Here is a 19,713-nt window from a genome sequence, read left to right as displayed (position 1 = left end):
CTTGCAAAGAGTTTTATTAGATATTAATTTATTAATTCCTGCAATTTATTTTCCTTGTTCAAACCTTTCAAAACCCAAAAACACTGTTTTCCATAACTAATAATAAGAACACCTCCCTGCAATTCCTTGAGAAGACGACCCGATGTTTGAATACTTCGGTTTATAAATTTTATTGGGTTTGTTACTTGTGACAACCAACACATTTGTAAGAAAGGATGATTGCTTGGTTTAGAAATTATACTTGCAACGGGAATTTATTCTGAATTCTAAACCGTCAAGCATCTGTTCTTCACGCCTCTACTGCAGCAGACAGATCCTCCTACACTTATCCAGTCTGCAGACCTTCAGGCCACCACAGAGACTCCAGCAGCCCATCCTTCCGGTGATGACACTTCTTCACACCCAGCTTGAGTGAGCATCGAGGACGATGCTATATTTTAAGTATGGGGAGGTCACCATCCCTGGCGTATCTTTTTGGTGAACCACTACAGACTCTTCTATCTTATTTTATTTATTTTTCTGTATTTTTATCTTTATTTTTATTTTTAGTACTTACACATTGTTCTTTTGCTGTATTTTTACTTTATTTCGAATTTCGTACTTTATTTTATATCTTAGACATTTAGTTAGTTTGCAATTCTAAACTTATTAGTTATAAAATATGTGGATTAATTAGTATAGTTTACCCTTTTAGCATATAATAGTTTGGTTTAATTGAAAATAAAAGGAGTAAACTAGAAACTTTAGTAAATTAAAACAATCCACACACCTTGTATATATAGCATTATATGTTAGTTAGTTAACAACATTTCTTCAAAGAGGAACACTAAGATTTTAAAGGCCACCCTAAGACTTACATTGAGTTGAATGGAAACTCTTGATTTCTACTTGCATGACATGTATAACTGATATATGATTTTTGAGCTGGAGAACACACAGCCTGTGAGTTTTGAGCTTAATTGTATGGTTATATTCAAACCATAAATTTTATTCCTGTGTGTTTTGCCCTTCTTTTTCATTCTGGTGTTCTTTACTTTGTTTTAATCTATATATCCAATATAGAATATAGATACATACCAAGAGATGATTGAGGCCATCGTTTGCATTTTTCCTCACTTATCCCTATTTAGCCTACCTTTTACATCACCCTTGTTAGCCCCCTTGAGATTTTTAATCCCCTCTTGTTCTATAACCACATTACTAGCCTTAAGTAGAAAAACAAAATAAAAATCCCAAGTTAAATCCTTGGTTAGCTTAAGATAGATATTGTATACAATTTAAGTGTCGGAAATTTTATGGGAACATGGGATGATAGAAACTAAGTAGGAATTTAAAAAGAATAAGTTGTTTCAAAAAATTTGGGAAGCATGCTCATGTGAAATCAAAACAATTAAATACCATGTGTATATATATATATATATAAATTTTATTATAAATATATTTTCAGTATTTAGATAAGGGGATACAAAAACTTCCCAAATGCAAAATAAAAATCAATGCACATGGGACAAAATTTCAAAATTAAAATTAATGCATGAGCTTGTAATACAAAGTGGGAAAATTTGGGTAAAGGAACTTTAAATTATATGAAGTATGTATGTTAGGTGAGATCTTAGACTAATCAAGGATTCACTTTGTTAGCTCATTTAGCCTTATACATATACCCTTACCTTTACCTTAGCCCCATTACAACCTTGAAAAAGACCTCATGATTTTTGTATGTTTGTATTCCATAGTTGTTGATTGGTTAGATGAAGAACAAAGTTTTAGAAAGCAAGGATAGAAAGAAGAATAGAGTGATTAACCCAATAAACACTGAGTGACTAGAGAGTAAACACAAAATCCAGTGAGGGTTCAATAGCTCATCACCATATATCTCTGCTTAATTGTTAATTGTATTGCAAGTTTGTGAAATACTTTTACCCATCTCAATTGTAAAAGTGCTTTAACATTATCGAGGGTTTGGCTATGCACATATGATTCCTTGAGGATATGAATTAATTTAACTACATATAAGCTTTATATACAAGTGAATAATAACTAGAATTGCATGACTCATTTAGGTAGCTTGCATTTAGAATAGAATGCATTGCATGAGATTTCACCATTCTAACTTTACCCTTTCTCTTGAATTTAGCATGAGGACATGCTATTGTTTAAGTGTGGGGAGGTTGATAAACCCATATTTTATGATGTATTTTGTGCTCAATTTAAGTGATTTATTCAATCCTTCACTCACTTATTCATGTAAATTGAATGGTTTTACTTTCCCTTCCTTATTATGTGATATATGTGAAAAACATGTTTTCTATGCTTTAAAAATATTAATTTTAATTACCCTTCATTACCATTCGATGCCGTGATTTGTGTGTTAAGTATTTTCAGATCTCCTAAGACAGGAATGGCTTAGAGGAAAGAAAGGAAATATACAAAAATGGAAGGAAAGCACAAAAATGGAGTTTTGAAGAAAAGGGCAACGACGCGAACGCATGGACGACGTGGCCGCGTGCCTAGCGCGAAAAGGCATCGACGCGAACGCGTGACTGACGCGGACGCGTGCCTTGAGCAGAACGCAAATGATGCGTACGCGTGATCGAAGCGAACGCGTGACAAGGAAAACTCTCAGATGACGCGAACGCATGACAGACGCCACGCACCAGAATCTGCAGAAAACGCCCCCAGCGATTTATGGACCCTTTTTCGGCCCAATTCTGAATCCAGAAACACAGAATACAAGCCAGAGAATGGAGGAATCAAGGGGGAGGATATCATACATTCATAATTCATAATTTTAGGATTAGATGTAGTTTTTAGAGAGAGAGGTTCTCTCCTCTCTCTTAGGATTTAGGATTTTAGGATTTCTATTAGTTTAGTTCAATTCATCTTCAGTCACAGGTTCAATCTTCCTTTTATTTTATATTTCTCTTTTACTTTCAGATACTTTAATGCTTTTATTTGTTGATTACTTATGTTGTCAAATTGGCTTACGAACCATTCATGTTAGGATTTTCTTTATTTAATATAAATTGAGGTATTTCAGATTTATGATTCTTATTTAGCTTTTTATATTCTTGGATTTAATTGATTAATTGGAGACTCTTGAGTTATCAAACTCATCGTGATTGATAATTGTTATTTTTGCTAATTGAATTGAATTCCAATAACTCTAGTTCTTTCTTAGGAATTGACTAGGACTTGAGGATCAAACTAATTAGTCCACTTGACTTTCCTTTGCTTTAGTAAAGGTTAACTAAGTGGGATTAAAACTCAATTCTCATCACCATCGATAAGGATAACTAGGATAGGACTTCCAAATTTTCATACCTTGCCAAGAGTTTTATTAGATATTAATTTATTAATTCCTGCAATTTATTTTCCTTGTTCAAACCTTTTGAAACCCAAAAACACTGTTTTTCATAACCAATAATAAATCATACTTCTCTGCAATTCCTTGAGAAGACGACCCGAGGTTTGAATACTTCGGTTTATAAATTTTATTGGGTTTGTTACTTGTGACAACCAAACGTTTGTACGAAAAGATTTTCTGTTGGTTTAGGAGCTATACTTACAACGTGATTATATTTGTGAATTTCTTTACCGATAGGAAATCAAATCGTCAGTACTACATTACCTAATTCTTGGAACATCACCTCTTTAAAACATTATTACAGTTAAAAGACAGGGACAGGCTTGTACTCTTTTTCCTACTCACAAGATTTTTCCCATTTCGGGTTCTGCTTGGAGAGGTTTTAACGAGACTAGCCTACCTGCACCTTTATAAATAAAAGGCTGACTCAATCAAATTTTTATCGACTTTTTCTCTTACAATTATCAATCTATTACTATTGGAATCATTTCTAATTATGGAGATAACTCAGCACTGCAACACCCGACTATATGAATCATACTCCATATTTAACTATAAGTCGTATTGTCATCAAATACGCAACAGAACTAATGATCAAAACACCTATAATGGTGACCTGCTGAGTTAAACTCGATCTAACTGACCCCAAAAATAGAAAATGGGGACTTATTACAAGCAAGTATGTACACTTGCCCACCACAAACCTAAAAAACCAAATGAGGCAACCAAACATCCTAATACATTAAAAGTGCAAAATAACTTCGTCCAAAATACAAATCAGCGAATCAGCTTAATACAAAAAACTACAAACCAGTTTTTTACCAAAAGGTATAAAAATAAAATACGATTATGCGACAATATTGTCTACTACACAAATCCAAACTTCCAAGCGACCATCATTTCAGATTATCACCCTCCTCTTTGGCGACTTCATCGTCATCCACCAAAGCCCCATCTCGAACTACCTTACCAGGCTCCATTTGAGAAAAATCAACCTCTGGAGCTACAAACTTGGCCTGTGTCACCGCCTGCTCGAAGCCTTCAGCAAAGGCGTCAAGAATCTCACCCTCTTTGCTGTTTTCCAGTTCTTTCATTTTGACGGTCACTTCTATAACTTGTTTTTTCACCAACAAAATTTCTTCATATTTTTTCTGAAGGGACTCCAACATTTTATTGTGCTCATCTTTTCCGCTTTTAGATCCTTTTTCCTTAGCAGCCATATTAGTCCTCAAGTTCTCTATTGTAGCTTCCTTCAAGTCAAGCTGCTCTTTCAGTTTGAGCAACTCCCTATTTTTGTCCAATACCATTTTATGAAAAATCTCCCGGCTACGCTCTATGCTAGCAAGCCATAAGCCCAGAACCTGACAAAATGTAATCTGTTAATAGAACAGTCAAACTTTTTCAAATAGAACACATGTAACACCCTAATTACCCTAAGCCTTACCTCGTGTCGTAAAGCAAAGGTTAATCAGAGATTACGGCAGTTCTAAGCTCATACATATAATATATAGAAAGAATTAATATAAACTAGAAGCCCGATGAAGGATATAGCTCAAAAACAAGACTTGAAAAGCGCAAAACATGCTAACAAAGCTTCTAACTTAAGGCACAAGATATAGATATAATAGAACAAAAGATAAGAGTATACTATCATAAGAATCTAGCCACGGCCCCCAGAGTTTAAGCCGGCTAGCTATATACAGACATACAGAACCAGACAGTAAAAATAAGCTTATACAAGTTTTTATCTCTCAAATACAAGCCTCTAGGTAAAAATAAAATACAAAAGTGAGAGATGTATAACAAAATAAACCAAAAAGACTCTAAGAGTAACAGGATCATCTGCTTCTGTCACCATCCAAGCAACTCACCGAGGTGGGTTGCGACCTGCATTTGAAAAACACAACAGAAATATGGTATGAGAATCGGAGGTTCTCAGTATAGTAACAGTACCCAGTGATGTAGGATATAAGACTCCGGGATGCCAAAGGCAATCCTAGACTTCATATCCATCACAAGATTCATCTTAGGCATACTAAAACAAATAAGCATAATTATATAAATCTTAACATAAATAAACATGGTACTCTATCTTAGGGGATTTCTATTCTAACCAACACTGCTGTCCCACAGCCTTCACCAACCTATCCTCCATGCGATCCCATCACCATCGCCTTCCGAACCTCCTCAATCCCAGTAGAAATCACAATTAATTTCAATGCAAGTAAAACACAAGTAGAAGCATATAAGGCAAATAATTCAAGTAAGCAAATAGGCATGTTATTCAATTAGGCATACAATTACAGGTAGTCAAAGCATATAAACAGATAGAAAATGCACATGATGAATGCCTGCACTATTGGTTGTGATATCACATTGTCGGTTCAACTGCCAACCCGACACATCTCCATGGAGATGTCACCCTTCGGAATCATTATTGGGAACTCCCGAGATATAGTGCTCGGATCACTATCCAGGGTTTTGTGCCTGCACACTCTATTGATCCGAAGGGATGCGAGCGGGATACTCTTGCCTCAGACCTTACATCTCAACGCAAGCGGGACGAACCACGCCCTTACGCCGCCGACAGGCGGGATCCAACCCCGTCCCTGCCAGGCGCATAGCGTATCATCATTTCTCAGTATAAAACAGTAGTTCAGTGGTTTTTCAGAAAATATTTTCAATACATCAATGATTCATCATTGCACATTCGAGTCCTCGACTCATCTCAACCACTGTAAATCAACATTTCCATTCCGAGTCCTCGACTCATCTCAACTACTGTTAATCCACATTTCAGTTCCGAACTCAACAGTTCATCAGTTCTCATTTCACATACCAATCACTCTTCACATGACATCAAACCCATCCTCAGTACATCAGAAACCTAAGCCTTTGTTTTCTAATTTTTCAAAACAATAACAAATTAAACCTCTTAAATTCTTTCCCATGCTTTAAATGCCCAAAACTAGGCCCAAGAGTCTTAAAATGGTGTCACAGAAGCTTACAATCTTGTTGGAAAGGTGAAATAGTTGAAAACAAAATTAAATTTGAGAAACAGGACGTGTGCGTACGCACAGGGGTGTGCACGCACACGCCCAGGAAATTTTTAAAACGTGTGCGTATGTATAGAGGTGTGCGTACGCACAGGTGCCAAAATTCACAATGTCTGTTTGCTCACACAACCTGTGCTAGCGCCCTCAACAGACTGACATTCTCAACGTGTGCGTGCGCACAGGGCTATGCGTACGCACAGGTTGCAAATCCTTATTGGTATGTGCGCACACCAGCTGTGCTAGCACTGTAAACAGAAAGCCTTTCCCTGCCTGTGCGTACGCACAGGTCTGTGCGTGTGCACAGGTTAAAATTTTCGCAGGGTTGTGCGTGCGCACAAGGCTGTGCGTGCGCACATACCAGAAATTATAAAATTCTGTAACTTTACAAAATTTCAGATTTTTCAACATCAATCTTTGTATGATCATAACTCCCTCTACAAAAGTCTAAATTTTACAAACTTTATATTGATTTGAAGAGTTTTCAATGGACTTTAATTCTAAATAAATTTCAACAATTTTTGAAAACTGAGGCATAGGTTATGATCAAACAAAGTTCACAAAAAACCAATTTTTACCAAAAGTTCACAATTCACCAATTTTCTCATTTTCATAACTCAAACTAACCAAAACCAAATAAAACCATTCCAAACTCCATTTCTCATCAAAATCTATACTTTATAACATATTGTACCATTCTTACTACTTTTTCCTTTACATTTCATCATTCTCAACCTCAACATCAAATGTATCACATTATAATTAATCCTCATTCACATTTTCCAACCACATTACCATTTCATTAAATCTCAACATCACATATATCATTACCATTCACTTTTCAATCCACATAATCATTCATCATCGTCATATTACCCTCAATCATCACAATTACTCAAATTCATTACCCATCATAAATCATCATACATCATTATTCAACGACTCAACAACCATTTAATTTCAAACCTATCCTATGGGTCACTAACCTAAGTGTCCATGAATATTATATACTACATAGAGGAAACCGAAACCATACCTTAGCCGATTCCCAATACGTCCTTAACCCAAATTGAGCATAATCTATGCTTTCAATTCACAAACAAGCCTCCAATTCTACTCCAACAAGCATCAACAAGTTCCAAAAGCTTCCAAACTCACAATGATTAAGCTGTATATACATAAATCATCACAAATCAACCTAGGGCTCATCATAAATAAAATTTCACAAGGGTTTAATGCCTCTTACCTTGTCCAATAGTTTTGGTAGCCAAAACCCAATGCTAAGCAAGGATTAGAGTGAACCTAAACACCCAAAATCACAAAATCTCACTTAACCAAAAATTCTAAAACTCGAAATTTTGAAGAGAAGAACTGAGAAGGATTCGAGCTTTTCTTACCAGTTTCTTGGGTGAGTTTTGTAGAGCTCTACGCAAGGAATGCGTAGCCACAAACAGTGCAGCGATCGGAGCTCTATAGCTCAAGATATGAGCTTGTGAAGTTGACAATGAATAGTGTCAATGGAGTCTCCCCTTCTTCTTCTCTTATCAGCTGGTGGTGGTGTTTTTGTGTGTTGTTACTGAATGGGTTCATTAAATGAACCCTTATATATGTTGGGCTTGGCCCCAACTTGGGCCCGATCCAACCCGTTAGCATTTTTAGCCCGTTTGCCCCAACTTCGGGCTAAACCTTCCGGTTTTTTACTTCTATTATTTTTCTAAGGTTTTTGACTATTTTCACTTTTTCTCGCGTGGTACCGGGCAGACTTGAATCGGTTCAACCGGTTCGACTATTGGTTCGCAGTTTTTCTCGATTTTTCGTAGAAAATACATTTTCTGACTCAGAAAAATCCATCGAGTCCAAAAATCATATTTAAATCCTCCAATTCTCATTCTAAATTGTCGAATCCTATTTTGGGCAATTTAATTATCTAATTAGGCGGTTAATTAGTCGCAGTTCTTACAACACACACTACATTATACCTATAAATACTGATTAACAGCCACATCCCCAACCTCCTCCACAAGAGCTTGGTCGGAAGCAGACTGAAGCACCTCATCGGCCACTACCATAAATGGAAATTTCTTATCCCAAAGGGAAGAACTGTTATCATCCACGAGAAATCCATGCAGTTTTTCTTGGTTTTTCACAAAACTTGAGAGTTCCTCCAGAGGAATTCCCTCATTCTTCTCCCCGACATCGCTATCAAGATTAACATCCTCAATTTTTCTCTTCTTAAATACAAAATTCTTCTTTACTGGCATGGGTTGATCTACTTCTCCCCCACCGTCAACCTTTGTTGGATTTGAAGATGATCCTTCCTTATATAAATTTTTGGTTTTCAACTGAGCCCTTAGATTTGAGGCTGACACACCAGGGTATTTACCGCCTGCAAACAAAAAACAGACATTAATCAAAAATAAATAACCATTGGCCAGTAACAATAGGAAGACAAACCCTCACCAAGATAATTAATCATAGATGTCCTATCTTCCTCCCATGAAAGCAATTCGTATATAGATATCAAATCTCCCCTGTTAACCAATTCAACCAGAATGCTATTATACACTCATCCTGAGAAAATATGTATTCGGGGTCTAAAATCTGTTGTGGTTGACAACACCAATATATGAAAAATTTCTCACCAAAATACTCATCCATATAGAAGGGAAAATCTTTCTCAACAGCCTTTACCTTGAGGAATAATTTTTTAAAGTTCTTAAAGGAAGACTTATAAAGTTTAAAAACCCCAAACCCAGGTGAGCTAATTAAATTCACCCATACTCCCTTCCAAACTGCCTTCGCTTGAAACAGAGAAAAGAACAACTCCAATGTTAGTTCAATCTCTAAATACTTCATTAATATTTTAAAACTCCTTAAGAATGCCCACCCATTTCAGATGGAGCTGAGAAGGGGTACAATTAAGTTGCTTCAGAACACTACACTCAAAGCCTGTAAAAGAAAACTTCACACGCAGCTCTTCAAGGACACAGCTATACATAAAAAAATACTCAAAGTCTTTTCTTCTATGAAACACCCGTTCAGACTTCATGCATGGCAACAACTCCATACGACAACCAATCCTCACTATATTAGACAAATTAATCTCACCAACACTGGACTGATCAATAAACAAGGAGCCACTGATTTTGATATCCTCATTAACCCACTCATATGAATCATTATCTGGGACCTTTGCAATATTCTTTCCCTTCTTGTCTCCCATTGTTACAAAGAGCAAATACAAAAGCGAAACAGAAAGCCACACAGGGATGAAATGAAAACTAACCTCTTTTACTCATCACTGTCTCTTCGATTCTACACTTTCAATAAACCACCAGAAGTTTAATTGAAGACTTCCAAGTTTCTAAAATATTTAATAACCCCACTATTTTGTTACAATTTCAAAACAAAGCATCTGGACCGTTATCTCAAAATACTAATCAACGGTCACTAACCCACCTAGGAACTCACACCTGAGTATTAATGAAGCAACACTTCATTTATTTCCTTTTTCAAAAAACATATAACATCTATTGACTTTTCAACTTTTTGTTAAAACAGGTTGACCTGAGGGCTCCTAACCTCGGACAAAAGGCCGAGCTATAACTCAGTTTTTTTTTTAAAAAAAAAACAACAAAAAGCTTAACCTGTTTCATCTAAATGCCACCACGTTAAGTTTGGGGATGTGATATGACCGTTACACGTCGGTTACAAGGTTATAACTCGGCCATCGTGATCATAACTCGTCCACAAACGTTACTGACTTTCAATTGAATGTCGATCAATAACGACAGGTATGACGTTACTCTTCAATCCAAATATAATTACTCGGAATCATAACGGTCGATCCGAACCTCTTAATAAAAGGGGAATGGTAAGAAATTCATATCCGGATTACAATCTAAGAAAAAGAACTTATTATACATTACACTTACTTGAACATTGGAGTACCTTTTGCAGATACCGACTTTTTCGCTTCTTTGTAGAGCTGACGAAGGCCCTTTCGCTAGAAAAACTCTCTGATACTCGACAGAAGACGAGCTATACCTCTACTAAAAATCAAACAAAAACAGTTTTTATTTTTAAAAAAATTAATTTTTTTATTTTTTGAAAATACTAAAAAAATTAAAATTTTATATTACAAAATAAAAATTTTAAATTCAGTCTTTAATTTTAAATATAATATTAAATTTTAATTTCTTAATCTCAATTGAATACCTGCTTTCAAACACTACCTAAAAGAAAAGCAGTGGCCGAATAAATGGTGTCAGCGGAGCTAGCGTAAATTAAAGCATTGGTGAATGTGAATATAATTTGGTGAAAGCTATTAGGTTTGAAACATTGGTAGAACGTAGATTGGATTTGGATCTGAATGAAGTATTGTAATATTATTACTGGATACACAGACATCATAGCATTGCTTAATATATTAAAGAAAGGCCAACAATATGATTGAACATATTTATTTATTAAATGCTTATAAAAAAATGGAGACAAAGTTGTTGGGGTGAGAAATGGTCGTGTCCAAAATGATTGAGCACGTTAGCACTACCAAATAGCTAGTAGCAACAGTTCCTATCTAAGACCATGCATGTCATAATCATATGAAATTCAATTTTGATTAATATCCCCATATATATATATATACACTAATATAATTAGATATACACTAAAATCATGGGCAGAGCTACACGGAGAGAAAGCGAAGCATCGCCTTAATTTTAATTTTTTATATGTAAATTATAGATAATTTTTAGTTTAATTTTTTTAAAATTTTATTTTAATATTATTTTATTATATAAATATTTTTAGTTTCTTTTAATATTTTATCTAATTTCATCCTCAACTAAAATCATTAGATATATAAATTTTTTAAAAAAAAATAAAAATAAAATAACACGTTCTCTTAAATAAGTATCTAATTATGAGCCTTTATTATTTTACCTCTTCTAATAGTATTTATATTTTATAAATATTTAGGAAAATTAATCACACCTAAAATAATACTAGCTATTCAATTTAGAGAGAGAGTTTTTATAAGGCTTTAATTTATCTGAAATTGATCTGAAATTTTGATCAATTTAGTGTGATACTTGTTAAGTTGTCACTCCTTTAATTACTGCGCATTGCATCACTTTATTTAGCAAAATCCCGATTACGTTTAACGCCCCTTTGATAGCTCTCAATAATGAAAATAATAAATAAAATGATTATAATATATGGCAGCATCTTTTTTATTTTTTTTTGGTCAGGCATGGCAGCATTAACAAGTGTGCTGTCCCAGCTATGCATGATCTAGAGATTCAACGTATCCAATAAACAAATTAATTGAATAAAACTGGTTCATATGGCCACATTCACTTACGAACAAAAAAATGTATCATACGCTCGTCATATTATTTTTTTATTTTTACTTTTACAATTTGACATCGATCTCAGTACTCGTATTAGATTTTGCCCATGAAAGTTGAAAGCATGTGTTAAAGTTTTTAAATAGGGTTTCACTCTAAAGACTATTATACCCTCGCAAATGAAACTACTATTATAGAGTTCTTATTACTATTTAATTCTAAAGTCTTATTAACATAATAACATGTGTCTTAAAAAATATTTTAAGGATATTACAAAAAATATTTTATAAAAATAATTAAGAAAATAAATTTTTTATATTTCAATGAATTAAATACATAAAAAAACTTAAAAGTTTTTTAGTATATTTTTAAAATATTTATTTAAAATACAAAATAGCTAAATCATTTGTTTGATCATAATTAAACAAACGTGAAGATTAATGAGCTTTCATTCTCGTACGGAACAACCGAACAAGACATAAAACTTTGCAAAAGCGAAAAAAAAAAAAAAAGCAGCATAGAAGGCATCCTAGAGAAGGGGTAAAAACTAAAAGGAAAAGTCGTTCTATTGAAAACAAAATTAAATGATTACAGTTACACCAATAATTACAATAGAAACTTTCCTATTTTTCTTTCTTTACTAATGGATATAATTTCTGATTCTGATATATAATCCAATGGTCTTAATTTCGTAGACGTGACTTATATCAACTAGCATGCTTTACAACTGTAACCAAAAAGAAAATCAACTTTTCTTTCTGTCCTTTTCTCTCTTAACATTCATTATGAATTAAGAAGTAAGGTTGAGGACAAAGTTGGAATATCATTAAAAATCCCAATGCTTCAGAAATTATGAAAATTTAATTAGACATAAAGGAAAACATGATTAATGCACAGAAAAACCAAACCAACCTGCTTTTCTGACTCTTCTTCTAGTTCTATATCTCTATCTCTTCCTCCACCTTTTTCCTTGAAAGAAACCAAACAAAACAAAACAAAACAAAAACACATCATTCTTTTCCTCGTTACTAATCTGTGTAGCTAAGAAAGAAGGAACACAAGGAAGAAGAGAGAGAGAGAGAGAGACACACACACAAAAACAAGGGACCAAAGCAAGAAAGAAAGAAAGAAAGGGAGTTTAAAGAAAGAAATGGGAAGTACAATCCCATTATTCAAAGAACAATCCTTGTTTGTAATCACCAAGAAGCTTCTTCCATGGACACTCTATGCTTTGCTTCCATTAGCTCTACTTCGCTTGTACTTCTACCCTTTACCCCTTCCTCCTTCCCCAGAAACTGAACTTCCCCATTCATCAACCCCCATCACCATAGCTACCCACTCTTCTCTTTCTTCTTCAACCCCTCCTCCTCTTTCTTCACCTTCATCAACTTCAGGTACATACACCTGTATGCAAAATTTCATCTTTCCTTAAATTATGCTATTTCTAGTTAATTTTTGTCCGGGTTTAATTTTCAAATGTGATTGTACGAGTTTAAGAAAGATATTTAGTTCAAAGTACCCAGTAGAGTCATTGGTTTAAGGTTTTGGGTCAAGAAGTCGTTCCTCCAAAGAGTACTTTTCTTTGTTCTTAGATTCTAGTAATTTTGGCATCTTGGTATATGTAAAGTTTTGTTCTTGATTGCAGAAAAGGAAAAAGGTGGTGATGATGAAACATCATGCGACTACTTCAATGGAGAATGGGTCCGTGATTTGAGAGGCCCTTTGTACAATGGAAGCACATGCAGCACCATTAAAGAAGGCCAGAATTGCATCAAACATGGAAGACCTGACTCAGGGTACCTTCATTGGAGATGGAAGCCAAGCCAATGCAATCTTCCAAGGTTTGATCCTAATGCTTTTCTCCAACTTGTTAGAAACAAGCACATAGCTTTTGTTGGTGATTCAATGGCTAGGAACCAGTTAGAGTCCCTTCTTTGCATGTTATCTACTGTTTCGGAACCTAACCTTGTATACCGCAATGGAGAGGATAATAAATTCCGGAAATGGCATTTTGTTTCCCACAATGCAAGTGTGTCTGTGTATTGGTCACCTTTTCTTGTTCATGGTGTTGAGAAATCTAGTTCAGGGCCTAATCATAATGTGTTGCATTTGGACCGTGTTGATGAGAGGTGGGGTAAGGATATGGACCGAATCGACTTGATGGTGCTTTCGATCGGTCATTGGTTCTTGCATCCAGCTGTTTATTACGAGGGCGATTCAGTTCTCGGATGCCATTATTGTCCCGGTCTTAATCACACTGAAATTGGGTTCTATGATGTATTGAGGAAGGCTTTGAGGACTACACTTAGTAGCATAATTGAGAGGAGAGGTGGTGGTAGGGAAAATAATAATGGGATTGATGTGATTGTGACAACTTTTTCGCCGGCACATTTCGAGGGTGAGTGGGATAAGGCCGGGGCTTGTCCGAAGACTAAGCCATTTAGGAACAGGGAGAAAGAGCTTGAAGGGATGGATGCCGATGTGAGGAAGATTGAGATTGAAGAAGTGGAAGATGCTAAGGAAAGAGGGAAAGAGTTTGGAGGATTTAGGTTGGAGGCATTGGATGTGACAAGATTAGCATTGTTGAGACCTGATGGACACCCTGGTCCTTACATGTACCCTTTTCCATTTGCTAATGGGGTTCAAGAGCGAGTTCAAAATGATTGTGTTCATTGGTGCTTGCCGGGGCCTATAGATACATGGAATGAGATCTTTCTCGAGATGATGAAGAAGTGGGAGCGAACGACCGTGCGCGTGGAGTGAATGAAAGCCGAGGTACTTCCTCTGCTTCAAAATAACATTAATTTGGATAAAATTATACATTGAACTTTCAATGTACTGCTTTATCTAGGTTGATTGTTATTATGAAACAGAGTAATTTTTTTCCCGTATCTTGTTAATTTTAGTAGTGTTTTTTTATTATTTTAAATTTTTTAATATGTTATTGTATTTATCACTTGAATGTTAGATATTGAATTGGGAAGGATCAATTTTGTTGTTGGTAGAAAGAACAAAGAACAAATAAGGGATTCTTTTGTATTTGGTAAAGAGAAATTTTAATGAATTAGGGAGTGGTTGGTTTACTCTTCTATACTTTGTTGGGGCTATGTTCTTCCATGATGGAAAAAGCACTATCTATTGATAGAGAAATGGAGAATGACAAATTAATAAGGGTGTGCAAAGCATTGATGTTTTTGGAATGTGACAATGTGTGTAGAATGATCATTTAGAAGAATGTACAAAACAATTTAATGTGGACTTGTGAACAAGTTCCAAACCCACAGGGCATGTCTTTGTCCTCCTTCCACAATTTGATAGGCATCATTTTTGCCTGGTGCTGGTGGGTTATTTATTTCTCTCATTTGTTTGTGTCAAGATACATTAGTTTTTTAAGGTTGAATTACTCTATTAATTCCCTATAGTTTTACCAAATTTGCAATTAGATTCTTATACTTTTTTTTTTTCCTTTTAATTTGGTCTCTATACTTCTTTTAATTTTGTAATTAGGTCCTTCCTAATGTAAAAAATATTAGAGTTAACGTAATATTTTTTTGCAAATTGAAAGTATCTACAATTAAGAACCTAATTAGATCCATGACCACATTTTTTCAAAAGAAATATTCTGTTAATTTTAACGTTTTTGACCTAAAGAGGATCTAGTTACAAAATTAAAAGTAGTATAGGAACCCAATGAAAGAGAAAAAAAAGTAGAGGAACCTAATTGAAAATTTGGAAAAACTATAGAGACCAACAGAATAATTAAACCTTTTTTTAATGTACTACTTTACCCAAGTGAACAATTATTTGGGAACCGAGTAGTAGAGTTGGTTCATTATGTTTGTGTTTTTACTTTCTCTTAATTCCTTAAAATATTTGCATTATGTCAATTTTGAATTGTTTATATGCAGTTTTAGTTTTAACCATGTTGAAATTTCTGAGGAATATATATGTTCACTAGAAAGTTAAAAACTGAAACTGGGGAACCTTTGTTTTGTGATCTGGTAGGATTTAATTTAATTTCAGAGATCATGTGGTACAAGTGTACTACTACTACTACTACTATATGTTGGTTGGTGCTGTCAAGTGGCATTTTAGTAATTTAATAGTGCATTTGTTTTGACTTTTTGTGCCCTGAAATTATCGTGGTGGTGCCCTCCCATTATGCATTGGTACTTTTATTAGGTCTACCATTATTTCTTGGTCTAATTAGTGCCTTATTGATGATTTTCTTAATGAACATTTTCAAATATTTCTTCACATTTAATTTTCCCAAACATATAGGGCCCGTGGATAGGTTCATAAGTGATTTTTTTTTAACTTTTAACTTATGAAAATGTGTAGTATTAATGTCTGGTACAATTTTTAAAACAAAATTGTAATTTTCTAAAAAGCTATTTTGGTGCTTAAGGAGAAGTTAAAAAAAATGACTTCTCTCATAATAAAAAACTTTTTATCACTTTTCTCTTAAAATAAGTATTTTTAGAACTAAAAAATCAAACATAAAATAACCTATTTATAAGCTACTTTTAATATAAGCATTTATTCTTTAAACTATTTCTTTAAAAGTAACTTAATTAAGTTGTTTACCCAAACTGTGTCATAACCTTGTTGAGAAATGTTAGGTTATCAATGGTGGCAGATCACTCACTTTTCTTTTGATGATTAAGTGCTGGCAACAAAATACAAAAGTTGCTGGCCCCTAAACTTTCTCTTAAACTAATACTAACCAACTTTATGCTTTTTTTTCACTAAAAATGTTCGCCCCCTAATATTACCGAACTTTGTGAATATTTGGTCTCATAATTGCTTGTCTTTTGTGGTGTTTACTTTGTGAATATTTGGTCTCGTAATAAGGTTTAATGACGTCGTCGTATGATTTATGTAGTCGGATAAAAAATTATTTATTTGTTTATTTTTATCTAAGCACAAGAACTTGTATTAATATTTTGAGTTGTTTACTATAAAATTAAAAAGTCTTGAAAGGAGGGTGCAAAAATTGACGATGGATTTAAAATGGAGCGAATATCTAATCTGAACTTTATTCATTATCACCAAAAGACAATGTAATCCCTCAAAAGAAAGTAACAAAGCGGCATCTAATTTTTCACTCAGACACAAGCTTAATTCGAAACAACGTCGTTTTAGATGTATTAGGACCAGTGTTTGTTCTTCAAGATAACATATATGGATAGAGTTTAGGATTTACTTGTTTAAAGTATTGTTGATGACTTGATGTATCTGTTTTATGACTTGCTCTTGTATGTGCTGTGTGCCAGAGAATTCACAGTTACATGTATGTTTGATGCAAATTTGATAATGTAACCTGAAACCTATAGATACAACTAGATATATAAATTTTTAGCCTGAAGAAAAATTTGTCCAATTCTAATTTGAAATTTGAAAGGTTAAGTGCGTGTCAACAGTGATTTTATGTTTAGATATTTTATTGTAAAAAAATATTTTTATTTATCAATTATGTTTGAGTAAAATAAAATAAAAATATTTATTTATTTATTTATTTATTTATTATGTACATTTTTTTAAAAAAAAAAGATCTTTAAAAAAAATATAAATTATAATTTCTCAAAAAGAATTTTATTTTTGTATTTTTATTTTTATTATTAAAAATTTGTCAAATACACTAAAAAAATTTATTAAATTTTTTTTATTGATTTAATAACGTCCAATGAATAATAAATGAGCATAGTAGTAATAATAATTCACGGTGAGCCAGGTGGGGTTAGCTGTGAATGGTAATATGGCATAATAATAATAATGATGTCTATGTTAGTGTATGGGAGACCAGCACACGCATTTAATGGAGTGCGAAGTTGAATCATACAAGTAGATATCATCATAAATTCATAGTATGCAATATATAATTCAAATGTTTCTTCGAGCAAGGTGCATATTGATCCTTCAAATTTGCATGACCCGAGTGAGTCTCTACTACCCTGGGTGTTATTTTCTTTATGAAAATTCTCATTCTAATTTTAAATCTAGGATTATCCGTGATCCGATCTATTTTTAGTGCATTAATCAACTAAGATAAGGTTCTCATTACTAAACATATGGATTTGGAGAGAGAGATCTTACAGTTCAAACAAAATGTTCTTTGCTTCCTACCATTCGGCAAATCACAAATTGTTAATTGACATCTAAATTCACTTTGTAATAAGTTGTATTTGAAGCAAGTGAAGTTTAAGCAATTTCCATTCAAGATTTACTTCTTTCTTTTATTTTGACGGGTAGTAAATTCTCTTTAGACCTTTTCTTAAGTGTAATACTGACAATTAAAATAATGAAAAAAATTGAATATTTGGCAATTTTAATCATACAAATATTAGCTAATCCAATTTTCTTGAGTATCAAGTTAATTATATTTTTATGGTTAGAATTATTGATACTTAAATTTTTTATTATTAAAAATAATAAATCTTTTTTAAATTGGTCAATAATTTATTTATTTATAGCGAACATCTCATGGTTCTTATCATGTTAATTGAGGAAGTTGAAAATAAATAACTAACAAGGGATATTATGTAGTTTCTCTCTCTTTTATGTAAATTGGGATTATTAAACATTTAAACTAGTGAAAAAACTATTAAGAGTGAAAGTTCATACACCTTTATCTTTCTTAATTTACAAAAAAGAAAAATAAAAAAATAAAAAAGTTTTTCTCCGGTGTAAAAGCAAGCACAATATCTCTATGTGCAGAAATACAAATACCAAGTCTCCCAAAAGAAGAACAAAAGTTGGACTCCATGAAGTTGCTATCATCATGCAGTGCACGTTCTGTTAGTTTTTCACGATATCCTCCAACAATTGCATAAGCAAACGAATAAAATAACCACTCAACTAACTCAAATTAACTCTAATAAAAAAAAGTTTGATAACAAGAAATTTTCAGTTATAATTAGTCAAAATTTTTTATAATGTACTTCATTTATATAATTTAATAATTATTTTATTTTTTATTTCATTCTCTTATCAATTCACTTATCATATTTTTATCAGCCCCACTCATTAATGATATTAATTATAATATCATATTCCTTACTATTAGACATTCTTATAATTAATACTTAATAATTTTTTTATAATTTGATTTTTATATTTAAGAATACAATAAAGACTAATAATAATTATAAAGAACGGTAACGATAATTTGTATTAAATAAATTAATTGTAATTGATTTTTTATTTTTGTTAAGTCATTTATCATCATTTAATGGAGATACAAAATCTGAAAGCTACCTTAATATAATTTTGTTTCCGTTAATTCAATTATTTTCATTCAAAATTCACGACTCTAATACCATTGCAAGCACAATTAGAATAGGCTAAGGAATTTTACAAGAAGTCATCTTTATCATTGCAAATAATATGGCATTTGAATTCGACCTTAATACGGTACCTATGGCTGAAGAATTTGAACAACAGATGGAGTCACCCGACGAGATTGTTGTCAGTCAACCAATTTTTGAAAATATGAAAAACCACACTAGCTTTGATGAGGTATGGTAATAAACTTATTTAATTTTTGTGTGTGTTTTTATGTGCATTTATAATTATATTATACTAACTAAGTTCATACACATAAGATTTATACGTTCATATACATAACATCCATAATTACATACAATTAACATCTAAAAATTAAATTCATGTTTATTAGATATTACATCCATACACGTATCATTTTTTAGTTATTACATAAGTAATTATAAAGTTAACACATATGTTTTTAAATTTTATCATAATTGAATTTAAAAAAATGTCAAATTTTTAAATTAATTTATTCAATTGATAAATTTACCAATAACATCCATAAATTCATACACATAACATCTATAATTTCATATTAATAACATTCATAATTTTGTACTCATAATATTCATACTTTTATACATATGATGTCTATAATTAATAAATTTATATA

General features: G+C 32.9%; 1 protein-coding gene across 1 annotated transcript; it reads left to right on the top strand.

The window, feature by feature from the left end:
* The first annotated feature begins 12,662 nt into the window (after positions 1-12,662).
* Positions 12,663-14,862, top strand: TBL27 (TRICHOME BIREFRINGENCE-LIKE 27). The gene is made up of 2 exons (XM_016347028.3): positions 12,663-13,165; positions 13,417-14,862. Exons 1-2 carry the CDS (start codon positions 12,922-12,924, stop codon positions 14,532-14,534), a joined length of 1,362 nt encoding a protein of 453 aa, XP_016202514.2. The 5' UTR covers positions 12,663-12,921; the 3' UTR covers positions 14,535-14,862.
* The last annotated feature ends 4,851 nt before the right edge of the window (positions 14,863-19,713 follow it).

The sequence above is a fragment of the Arachis ipaensis genome, chromosome B5 (genome assembly GCF_059453495.1).
Source record: "Arachis ipaensis isolate K30076 ecotype BB chromosome B5, ASM5945349v1, whole genome shotgun sequence".
Lineage (NCBI taxonomy): Eukaryota > Viridiplantae > Streptophyta > Magnoliopsida > Fabales > Fabaceae > Arachis > Arachis ipaensis.
Note: the sequence above shows the minus strand (reverse complement) of the source record. Positions and strands in the feature narration are given on the sequence as shown.